General features: G+C 44.4%; 1 protein-coding gene across 1 annotated transcript in view; it reads left to right on the top strand.

Annotated features, from left to right (window-relative positions):
• KCNC4 (potassium voltage-gated channel subfamily C member 4) overlaps positions 1 to 3,400 on the top strand; it is a 58,745-nt gene extending 55,345 nt beyond the window's left edge. Inside the window, exon 4 of the mRNA XM_048496962.1 lies at positions 3,174 to 3,400. Within this exon, the coding sequence (XP_048352919.1) occupies positions 3,174 to 3,238 (65 nt within the window). The 3' untranslated portion in view covers positions 3,239 to 3,400. The remainder of the gene's footprint in view (positions 1 to 3,173) is intronic.
• Positions 3,401 to 12,832: the final 9,432 nt, after the last annotated feature.

Raw genomic sequence — 12,832 nt, 5'->3', positions numbered from 1 at the left:
ACTTTAAACATGACCCGGTACTCAATTGGCAGCCATTGTAGTTGGTATAGGACCGGTGTAATCCGGTCCCTAGATGTTGCCTCGGAAAGGAGCCTGGCTGCTGCATTCTGCACGAGTTTCAGTTTCTGGATCATGGCTAAAGGTAAGCCCGGCTGTGGAAGCCCGAGAGTTACAGTAGCAGATCCCTGAATCTAGAGGTGACCGTGGCATGGATCACAGTGGCCAGATCGGGACGGGAGAGATACGGGGCCAGTTTTAACAAAGGTGATGCTTAAAAATGCATGTTAATTCTCATATTCATTTGGAACTATTTTCTAATGTGGAAGCATACCATTTTCTCTTCCACCACACCACAACTGACCACACTTTAATCTTTTGGTGGAAGAGAGTATAACATTCTGTTAAGTACTGCAGGTAGGGTGACTTGAAATTTTCTAAATTTCAAAATACAGGAAAAATATGTTTACTTTTTACTAGTCTCCCTGTTCTGTGTCTGCCTTTCATGAATTCTCAAAATAACCGTCAGTGTTTCTGCAATTTTGTCCATCAATTGTTTTGGCATTTGACTGTTAAGCTGTGTTAAACTGTGATTTAAATCAGTTCAGACATGGCAGACATTCTTTGTGCTGTTTCGCTCTCATGAACCACATTTTTTTTTCCTTTCTTGCTTTACATTAATGTGGCTCAGCCTGTTTTCAGGGGGTTTTTTTGTGTGATTAGGGAAGGAAACTTGGTGCTAGGTGATTCATTCTTTTTCTTAACAATTCACCTTTCCTATTATATAGTTGGCCCCTTATGTCTAACATCTTTTAAAAGTCTGCTTCTGGTTTTCATTGTCCCTTGCCAATCTGATTTGTTCTCTTGCTATTTTCATTCTATACCAGCGTGTATAAAGACATACATTTAAAAGACTAACAACAAAGAGCAGCAGTTGCTCCACTCTGGAAGTACATAAAGATAGTTATTTTTCTCCTAGATTCAATTTGGGGGGAATTGGCCCTGCAGGTTTTGCAGCAAAATTAGTTGTATACCACACTGATTGGTTAGCATTTGTTTCAGGACTCACCCACCCCTTCCAATCCATCTAACAATGTTTTCCATATTGTGTTTTCTTTTCAAAAGGCATCAGATTTGCCAAAAGCATGTCTCATTTATTAAAAATGCAAACAGCTCTCTAGAAACATAAGGATAAAGGCTCATGACAGACACCTCTATCTGCATTCAATACTGGGTTGGCCCAGAGGGAGGAAAAAACCTTCAATGGCCCTTTCCCCACTTACCGTTTGCTGCGCTCTACTGTCCCCAAATAGCGTGTGGTCCAGCGGTGCTCCCCACGAGTCCAGGCAGCGACAACGCAGCCGCCCCGACTCTGCGCTCTCACGTCCCCTCAGCGCGCGTCATTTCTGACGCTGAAGAAACTGCACCTTCTGACTGCCCCGCGCCGGAAATCGCTCGCACTGGGAGTAGCGCTCCGCAAATCGTAAATGGGGAAAGGCCCAATGATTGGTATGTTTGAACTGTGTTTCCAACTGTAGATCTGGATCTAATAACACCCCCAGACTGAACTATCTTCTTTAGGGGAAGGACAGGCTAACTGTCCTTCATTGGCTACATTACTGACCAACAATGCCTCGGACTTATCTAGACTGAGTTTCAGTTTACTAATCCAGCCCATTGTCTCTCTGTGCTGTGGTACAGAACCAATATGACTTGAAATGCCATAAACTGTCTTTATACTTAAGAACATAAGAACATAAGAACTAGCCTGCTGGATCAGACCAGAGTCCATCTAGTCCAGCACTCTGCTACTCGCAGTGGCCCACCAGGTGCCTTTGGGAGCTCACATGCAGGATGTGAAAGCAACGGCCTTCTGCTGCAGCTGCTCCTGAGCACCTGGTCTGCTAAGGCATTTGCAATCTGAGATCAAGGAGGATCAAGATTGGTAGCCATAGATCGACTTCTCCTCCATAAATCTGTCCAAGCCCTTTTTAAAGCTATCCAGGTTAGTGGCCCATCCCACCACCTCCACTGTGGCAGCATATTCGCATACACCAATCCACACGTTGCGTGAAGAAAGTGTTTTCCCTTTTATTAGTCCTAGATTCTTCCCCAGCATTTTCGGTGAATGCCCTCTCTGAGATTCTAGTATTGTGAGAAAGAGAGAAAAATTTCTCTCTGTCAGCATTTTCTACCCCATGCATGAATTTTATAGACTTCAATCATATTCCCCCCTCAGATGTCTCCCTCCCCTCCCAAGAACTAAAAAAAAAAGGAGTCCCAAAGCGCTGCAGTTCTCTCTCTCTCCTCATAAGGAAGGTGCTCCAATCCTTCAATCATCCTCGTTGCCCTTCTCTGCACTTTTTCTATCTCTTCGATATCCTTTTTGAGATGCTTATGATTTGATATGCCATAAGCAATCTTTAAACAAAAGACTCTGGAGAGTTTGGCATTAAATTGTATTTTTCTGTGGCTACAGCAAGTTAAACCTTTTCATTCTTCTTTTCCCTTGCCAAGTTCTGTATTTCATACCATCTCATCCTAAATTTAGCTCTTTTATTTTGGAAGAGTAGGACATACTCTCCTTAGATACCTACAGCGTAATAAAATAGAGCTCAGACATTAAAGGCCTTCAGTTCTAAGCAGAGGTGACAAGGCACACATCATTAAAAATATTTGTGCCAAAATAGCTTTGAAGTATTTCACATTACAAAGAAAACATTTCAAAAGCAGGACAGGAGGAACTTCTATAGACACATCTTGAATCAGACTTGCTGCTGGTCCTGATTGGTTCTGTGCTTGCCTCCACAGGAAAAGGGTCCATGTCAAGAGATGTGTGAGCATAATTTTATAAATGGAAAGAAAAATAAATGGAAAATTCCCACACCATTCTCTAAAGAGACATTTTCATCAAGTTTCATTCCCCTGCCCTAGCCCACCTTATCTATGGAAGGTTGTGATATCATCCTCGCCTGCAATGAAATAAGCATTTCCCACTAAAAGTCACAGGTTTACACCAACACTTTGAAGATTGTTTAGTTTTTGATTATGGAACAAAGATTAGTCTGCTAAAGCAATAACCCAAATTACTAAACATGAAAGGATGTTTAAAAGACTTTCTCAGAATCACTAGGTATTCTCTCTGAATATTAACTTCCGTGATCTTCTTGTTTCAGACATGGTTAATCAGCAGCAGCCAACGTTGTCTTGGTTCTGTGACCTAATTCACAAGCAAAATTAAGGCTAATTCATATGTGTCAGGGACTTAATCCCCCCATCAGTAACCCTGCTACCATTGGACCAACATGATGATGGTGGTGGACACTGTGGGCCCAAGACCTGAGGCAACACAACAGCTGTGGCCAAAGATGTGCTTGGGCATGAAAAGGATTGTCAGTCCTACTGGTCAGAAGTCTACACTTGTTGTCATCTAGGCAACTGATTGCAGCCTACCCTATGGTCAAGGTTTCTGGGTGTTTGGCCAGCTGCCAAGGCTAGAAGGGGCTGATCCAGTGGTGGGGTAAAAATCAGATACCCGAAAACTCACTGGAATGACAATGGTGGAACTACAGAGACTGGCTGTTATTTCTTAAGTTGTTATTTCGTCAGTTCAATTCGTACAAATGATTCCTGTGCTTGGATATACATTGCATGAATTTGTGAACTGCTCCATGATAATACTGTGAGCTACAACCATGCTTTGAATAAATCTTCATCGGGACAATTCTATGTCAGAAAAATCATGGTTGATCCACATTTGTTGTTTAGTTTGGAATTGCCATAATTGTTCACTTATAAATTGTAAGAGAGAATGGAAGAATATCATTGTGAACTCATTAACGCGCTGATTTTTTTTCTCATTATCCTCTAATCTATTTCAAGGTATAATTTGTGTTGATGTTTTAAAATATAAATGTGATTACTCCACGTTATTCAGTATGACAGAGTACTATTGAGACTTCTCAAGCTTTAAAAATTTTTTACTCCTTGCCTTCTGTTTCAACTTAATTACTTTTCCCTCCAGCTGCTGGACATGGCATTCTTGAATTATTTATTAAATGTGGGGTGGGTGGGGTGGGGGAGAGAATCAAGCATTGCTTTTCACTTTGTAGCCACAATCATTCTGATTTCCTTTTTATTTAGTGTTTTGTCTGAAATTTATAATAAAAATTAAAATACAGGATTGCTTGGGAAAACTTTCTTCACAGGAATTGCATCTTCCTAGGTATTCGTCCCCTGTGAACGAATAAATGCAAATAACTAAATCCATTTTATTCCATAAATTAACTTTGTGCTAAGCAAAGGAATAAAAGGAAATTTACACGCAGAAACAGAATGTTTGCTGAATTATTCCAGATTCTAAGAAAAACCAACCCCTTTCCATTTCATTCTCTCAGCAATTCCATGAGGTAGGTTTAGGTTACTGGCTTCTGTGTCAAGAAACATGGAACAGAAGTGCTCATCAAAAGAAGACAGAAGATTTGGTGCAACATGCCCTGGGAATCATTTCTGGCACTAAATACACAAAAACTAACTTGGTACAGTTAAGTTAGAAGTCACAAAAGCCCTCTTCATGCTCTATGTTGATCCCTTGGTGTGCCATCAGTCTCAAATACAACATTTTTAAGTTGAGGCAGTTCACATAGTCATCTATAAGCCATGGTATTTATTTTATTTATAGTCCATCTTTCTTGCCAAGGATCCAAAGCAGATCATCTATATATATAAAAAGCTAACCGTGTATGTGTTGATGACAGGGTACCTCAGTAACTTCTGGGCCAATTCCTCTGAAAATTCCCAGCCACTATAGTCAGTCAGGTGAGAGTGTTTTCAGATGTTCACCTACCTGAAATTTCATACCTGGCCCAGGTAAAAATGCCTTTTTCCTGGCGCTCCCTGGTGAAGGACAGGGAGGGGCCTGTGTGTAACTGTCACCCTTAGAATGTTCGTGCCCTTAGAATGTTCCTCCAGATGGCCAAAGCATTGAGCAGTGGGGGAAAACAGCACATAGAGCAGTAACCTTTCGAGGTGGAAATTAGAAACACATACGGGCCACACATACACACGCAGGGAGAGGGGAGTGGAGGGAGGAGGGAGAAGAAGAAGAAGAAGAAGAAGAGGAAGAGGAGGAGTTTGGATTTATATCCCCCCTTTCTCTCCTGTAGGAGACTCAAAGGGGCTGACAATCTCCTTGCCCTTCCCCCCTCACAACAAACACCCTGTGAGGTAGGTGGGGCTGAGAGAGCTCCGAGAAGCTGCTTAGCTAGCACAAGGTCACCCAGCTAGGCGTGTGTGTAGAGAGTGTACAGGCTACTCTAGAATTCCCCAGATAAAGCCTCCCACAGCTCATGTCGCGACCCAGAGCGGAGAATCAAACCCGGTTCCCTTTCCAGATTTCAGATACACGTGAGCTCTTAAGCTCCACCTCGCCACTCGAGAGGAGGAGTGGGTGGCATCAGAGATGGGATCCAGCAGTTTCTCACAGGTTCCCCGGAGAGTAGAGTTACTAATTATTTATTGTGTGCCGAGAGGGGTTACCTAATAGTGAGTGATTTTGTCAATGTGATTTTTGCCTTAATTCACAGCAGCCCTTCTCTCAGAAGTGGCATGGCAGAACTTGAAGCAGCTCCTAGCAGGAGGTTGCACCGAAGCGCATGCGTGGCAGCCCTCTTGTAGCCTGCGTCTGATAGCACTGGTTCCCCAACCCAAGGACCGCACAGCTGGCCAATGCGTCCTTGCAACAGCCCCTGCCCAGTAAATGCCCCGCCCCTGGAATGGCTGGCCACGCCCCCGTCGTGTCCCCGCCCAGCCCCATTGGCGCTTCGCCACAGTTTGAACTCCAGCCACCATGGAACCTTCCTGTTGCACTAAAATTTTGGATCCACCACCACCTCGGGTGGCATGCAAAGAGGAAGAGAGGGAGTGGAGAGGAGAAGGGATGAGTGGGGGAGGCATGCAAAGGAAGAGAGAAGTGGGGAGAGAGGGGGGGAGACAGTGAGCTGTGGCATGCAAGGGAGGGAGGCAGGGGCCCTACATCTTGATATGACTCCCTGCCCACCCTACCGGAGGGAAAGGGAAGGGAGGGAGGGGGGGAGGGGTGGTGCATGCAAGAAGGAAGAGAGAGCGTAGAGGGAGGGAAAAGAGAGTGAGGTGGTGGCATGCTACCCACAGGGAGGGGAGGCAGGGGCCCAGCATCTTGATATGACTCCACCCACCCTAAGCGGAGGAGTGGAAGAGGAAGAAGGGAGGGAGGGGAGGGGTGGCATGCAAAGGGAAGAGAGAGAGAAGTGAGGGAGGGGAGACAGTGAGGGAGTTGCATGCAAAGGGAGGGAGGCAAGGGGCCCAGCATCTTGATGCATGACTCCACCCACCAGCGGAGAGGGAAAGGGAAGGGAAGGGGAAGGGAGGGTGGCATGCAAAGGAAGAGAAGGGAGGAGAGGAGAGAGAGAGTGAGGGGGGCTGACTCTGCAAGGGGCCAAGGAGAGGGAGGGGCCAGGCACCCTAGATTCCCTGAATACTGCAGTTACAGTTAAGAAAACCAGTGGCAACGCATTACTCAGGGAGTAAAGCTCAATTACAGCAACCATGGACATGCACTTTGAATGAAACTGCGTCGCACCCGTCAGAGTGGTTTCCCCTCCAGAGCGGCTTACACTCCATTGCCACCAACCAAACTTACTCCCAGGTAAAGGATCATGACCAGCCAGCCTAGATGTGTGGGAGGGGTGCCTTTCCATTCCCCCCCCCCCCCACCAAGGAATGCGGGCACACACATCACTGACATCGCACAGTATCAGGCTGCATGTTTGCATGAGCATGTACTGCTGGCCTCTGCAATTGATTTGCTGCTACTGTTCCTTTCCCATTTCACCACAATAAGCCACAGCAACGCGTGGCCGGGCCACGCTAGTAGGATATAAAGCAGTGTGATCAGACAGCATAAACCAACCAATGAACAATGCAATAGGATCAGGACTATACAATAAGGGAATAATGCAAACAACAGACTAAGGCAAAAACATACTAAAACAATACAGAAAGTGGATTTCAAGCTATGAAAGGCACTACATGCAGGTGATATCTACAATAATCATTTCTGTGGACCACATCATATTCCATTATAAATCAAGAAACTTGCCTATGAGAGATCAAGTTATGTTCTTGCATGTCAAGAACTGAGTACAGCCACCTATACAATGTAGTGTGACTGGGCATCTTGATGATGGGGTGAGAAGTAATAAAAACAGACTGATCGACTCCTGAGTTCCTGGTCATTTTTTGATCTCTTTAATTGGTCAATAAATCTAATACCTCTTTTGCCCAAATAGTTTTTATGTTGGTTGTGGTGGGTTTTCTGGGCTGTGTGGCCTGGTAGATCTTGTCTTTACGTTCCGCCTGCATCTGTGGCTGGCATCTTCAGAGGTGTATCACAGAGATAAGTCTGTTACCCACTGTCCAGTGAGAAGGGAAAGTTTAGTGGGGTATATATGGTCCATGTCCCAGGGTGGGGACCAATCAGTAAGTGTTTGGGTGGAACTTGCTACACAAAGGCGTGGTTGAGTGCATTGTATTGCAGGTGGGGTTATCAGTCCATTTTTAAGTTGTGATAGCCAAGATTTGTTAATTTTCAGAGTCTCTTCTTTCCTGTTGAAGCTGTCTTGGTGTTTGTGAGTGTCAATGGCCTCTCTGGGCAGTCTGACATAGAAAGCTTCCAAATTGTCTAGAATTTCAGTGTTTTCAAATAACATGTTATGTCCAGTTTTGTTTAACACATGCTCTGCAACTGCAGATTTTTCAGGATGGTTAAGCCGACAGTGTCTTTCATTCTCCTTAATAAGAGTCTGAATGCTGCGTTTTGTGGTTCCTATGTAGTTTTTATGTTATCAACAAAAGATTACAGGAAAAGAAAAAAAGTTACCAGTAATAGCAATAAGAACAATATATCTAAATCTCAACATGGCCAAATCTATGGATACATGAATCCAGAGACTAGAGCTATGAAAAGAATCCAGAGACTAGAGCCATTAAAAGATCTTTTTAGAAACCTGAGAAATCCCTGGTTTGCAGAAAAATCTGAAATCTAAAAAAACCAAAAACAATTTCAAGTCACACCCCACACAACCACCACAACTGGAGAGTTGAACCCATGCAAAATAATAGAAGCAGCACCTACACCTTTAAGAAACAAATAACCTCTGTAATGGGCATTGTGGGGGTTCGTAGACAACCACAATAATATTGTTAGCCTTCAAGCCTTGGTTTCTATCAGCCAAAAAGGGGAGGGGGTGCAGGGCTCTTTGTAGACCTATTTTGACTTTCAAAGAAGAACTTATCAGGGCCAGGCCTGGCAGGAATCTCTGGTAGGCTCAGCTGCTCACTACAGTTCAGCAGCAGCCACGGCACAAAATCTAGTATTGTGAAGTGGTTAGAGTTTCAGATTAGGATATGGAAGACCCAGGTTCGCATCTCCAGTTTCCTGTCAAAGCTCACTTGGTGACCTTGAGACAATCATACACTCTAGGCCTAATCTATCTCACAGAGTTGTTAGGATAACAAGGAGGACAAGAGAATAACATAAGCTGTTTTAGTCTCAATTGGAGAGAAAGGTGAGGTATTAATGAAATTAATACAGCTGAAAAATAGGGGACAGATAAGATGAAGAATTTTTTATTTACCGTATATACTCGTGTATAAGTCGACCCACATATAAGTCGAGGCACCTAATTTTACCACAAAAAACTGGGAAAACTTATTGACTCGCGTATAAGTCGAGGGTGGGAAATGCAGCAGCTGCTGGTAAATTTCAAAAATAAAAATAGATGCCAATAAAAATTACATCAATTGGAGGCATCAGTAGGTTAAAATGTTTTTGAATACTTTATTTCAAAGAAAAACAGTAAAACTAGCTCTGTAAGTGGAAAGAGGGTCAACAAGAAACAATATGGTATCAAACTTAATAACTTCCCAAAAGTACTGCAAAACCTTTAGCTCAAACCCAGTAGCTTAGAGTGCTAAAACACAAGAGTTAAAATCCTTCAAAACTGGATTCCTCACCATCATCTGTATGTCCAAATGTAACCCAACTTAGATTTTAAAGAGGGATATTATCAGAAATGGAAAATCTACTATTAGCTTCCATTGTAAACAATGCGGGATGGGGCATCCCCTTTGGGGGTCAATAACTTTGGATCCCCTGACCCAAACTTCACACCAAACCTGGCTGGTATCATAAAGAGACTCTCCTGATGAGACCAGCCTGGTTTGGTGAGAGTTTGGTTCAGAGGGTCCAAAGTTATGGACCCTCAAAAGGGTAGCCCCATCTACTAATAACTCCCATTGAAAACAATGGGGAATGGGGGCACCTCCTTTGGGGGTCCATAACTTTGGACCCCCTGAGCCAAACTTTAGCAAACTTGGCTGGTATCATCAGGAGTGTCTTCTGAGGGTACCCTGAAATTTTGGTGCCGCTAGCATAAAAACTGCGCCCCCTGCTGGCCGGCAAATAAAAACACAATTTTTTTAATGACCTGCATATAAGTCGAGGGAAGCTTTTTCAGCATTAAAAATGTGCTGAAAAATTCGACTTATACATGAGTATATACGGTATATCCCGGCCCACCCTCCCGCAGCAAATGGGCTCAGAGCACTAGGTGGGAAGGTGGGTGAGAAGGAAACGGGCAGGAGAGATGATGCGGAGGCAACTAAGAGGAGAGCAAAGGAAACAATGAAAAGGAGATACATGGAAAAAGGAGATGCCTCATAAATCTTTGTAGGGCCCCCACTTGTTGCTTTCTAATGTCTTTCCCCTGCTCATCTACTCCCCTCGGCTTGACTCCTACCTATGCTGCTCTGTTTCTCATCTGCACCCTATTGTGAGCACTCTGCTCGTACTGTTTTCTAGCTCTGTCATCTTAACATTCCAGTGGGTTGGAAAGTACATAAAATTAATATTAGTTTTCATATTTTTATTTTCCTATTGCATCAGGACACTTGCAGTGGTGGAAACCATGTATTTTGGCTCAAATGCTGTCATTCACACCCTGACAAACTGCTGTTTTCACATTTCACCATCTGAAACAGGAGACAGTGGTGGCATTTCAGCTCCATCCGTCTCTAAAGTATATGCTAACAAGATCTGCTTGGGTTTTCTTGCCAAAAGGCTAAAATATCAGTGTGGGAGATGGTGTTATTTCTCTTTTGAAGGAGTGTGTGCACACAGTAAACACATTTTTAAAAAGTAGTCATGTGAAAGTGTGACTGTAAGAATGTAAAGCTAACCAACAGTCCACAGGAATCAACTAAACTGTGGAAATGTAAAATTGTGGCAGGAGGAGCATCCCTAGCATTTTGGATGCATGAGCTACAAACACAACGTTCTTGTTTCTTTCTGCACTGGTCCTTCTCCAGGACCATCCATCAACTTCTTCCTCTGCATTTGTTCTGTCTCATTCTGTGACATCAGCAGCGATAGTGAAGCTTCTCCAAGGTGCCAAAGGGCATACACATGTTGTTTGACAGACCTTTACTTACATCAGTGTGGTACCATGATATGATTGGAAAAGTATTAAGAGAGAAAGGTGTTAGCCATTCCACCCAACCGAAAGACATATAGGACTCTGAAAAGTCTAGTGTGAGCTTAATCCTTATTCAGTTGACCAAGGGCAACCATTTCTGACTAGAAACAAATCATAAATTATACTTTTGTTCCAAATGTACTGACAGCCAAAGTTAGGAGCTGAAACAGGCAGACTGATGCAAGCAAATTATATTCAGTGCCTGGAAAATGGGCATAGCAAGAAATACAAAAAGACTGGAAAATAAAACAGACCACAGATTACTCAGAGAGGAAAAAATGTCACCAATCTCTTACTGCTAAGACTGCCGAGAGCTGCCATGTGCCCCCCCCACACACACACACACGGGTCCTCCACATATGACCCTGGTCCAAACTATATGTCTAAATTTGTAACTTTATATTTGTATATACACTCATACGTGTACCATTATAAGACACACTTTTTACATCTGATGAAGTGGGCTGTAGTTCCCAAAACCTTCACATCACAATAAATCTTTAGTAAATTTGGTACACAACTATTTAAGTTTACCCTTGTACCTTTAGCTAGCACAAAAGCAGGACAAGTTTATTATGTAGTGGTGCTGGATGAGAACTACTGGAACCAATGGGATTGATTTTGCTGACATTTTTTTTAAAAAGGTTGCTACTGTAGATGCAGAGGCAGATGTCAGGAAGGCTGCAGCCATTTTTTTGGAGAATAAACAAGATGTGGCGCTCATCAACCATTACCCTAAAGACCAAGATCCGCCTATTCACCTCCATTGTGATCCCTTGAAGTCAACAAGTATTAACAACAGGCTTGATATCTTCCAACCGAAGTGCCTATGCCGAATCCTGAAGATCCAATACTATGACCACATCACTAACGAAGAGGTGCTCCAAAGGAGCGACATGTGCAAACTCTACACTATTGTTGCACACAGAAGGCTTCAACTGGCTGGCCACATCCCCAGCATAGAGAGCGGTCAGAGAGGGATGATGAGTGGAGTCACACCAGATACTTCAGGACAAAACTGGGAAGCCCAGGCAGCTCAATGGGAAGAGCCTGGGACTCTCAATGGGGAGGAGCCCCCTGCTTGGCAGGCAGAACGTTCCCGGTTCAAACCCCGGCAGCATCTCCAGTTGAAAGGGACCAGGCCGCAGGGGCTGGGGAGTGGCGTAGGAGGTTAAGAGCTCGTGTATCTAATCTGGAGGAACCGGGTTTGATTCCCAGCTCTGCCGCCTGAGCTGTGGAGGCTTATCTGGGGAATTCAGATTAGCCTGTACACTCCCACACACGTCAGCTGGGTGACCTTGGGCTAGTCACAGCTTCTCGGAGCTCTCTCAGCCCCACCTACCTCACAGGGTGTTTGTTGTGAGGGGGGAAGGGCAAGGAGATTGTAAGTCCCTTTGAGTTTCCTGCAGGAGAGAAGGGGGGATATAAATCCAAACTTTTCTTCTTCAAACTCTTCATATGGCTTGATGAGCCACTTATGGATGGGGAAAGCACCATCACCCAGGACTCGGGGTGGGGGGGGCATTGTCACCATTCAAAAGTAGAGATGGAGCAGAGGGGAAGAAGACGCCGCCATCCAAGGCCCAAACAAACTTGCACCCATAGAAAATGTGGGCATCATGGCTTTTCCCTGGATGGCCCATTTCCGCGGCATAGAAACGTCCCCTGTGGTCGCAGATGGCAATAAGGACAATGGAGGGAAAACTCTTCCTATTGACGTACTCCCCTCTGCTGTCTGCAGGATTCTGAATGCAAATGTGGCATCCGTCAAGGGCACCAACACACTGTGGGAATCCAAGGCTAGCAAAGCCATGCATCACCTGTGCAGGGAGTGGAGAGAAAGGGAAAAGTTGTTAGAGTCCAAGCCTGTTGTGCTGCAGGAAGTGTAGGTTTAGTGGTAAGGTGGGTCGAAAAGCCTATATTGAGAATAGATGCCTTATGCCTGAACTGGGGCATCTTGGTTTTAGAAATCTTATCTGGATGCAGTTCATCTTTAAACTGCATCCAACACCCAGGGCTAAATTTACCCTGTGTTTCTTGGGAGATGCCCTGAACAAGCGATCTGCTTGTTCACACACACACACACACACACACACACACACACACACACACACACACACACACACACACACACACACACACACACACACACACACACACACACACACACACACACACACACACACACACACACACACACACACACACACACACACACACACCGGAAAACCTCCCACCAGTCCACTGCAGAGGAAATGGTG

Source organism: Sphaerodactylus townsendi, linkage group LG05, assembly GCF_021028975.2.
Source record: "Sphaerodactylus townsendi isolate TG3544 linkage group LG05, MPM_Stown_v2.3, whole genome shotgun sequence".
Lineage (NCBI taxonomy): Eukaryota > Metazoa > Chordata > Lepidosauria > Squamata > Sphaerodactylidae > Sphaerodactylus > Sphaerodactylus townsendi.
Note: the sequence above shows the minus strand (reverse complement) of the source record. Positions and strands in the feature narration are given on the sequence as shown.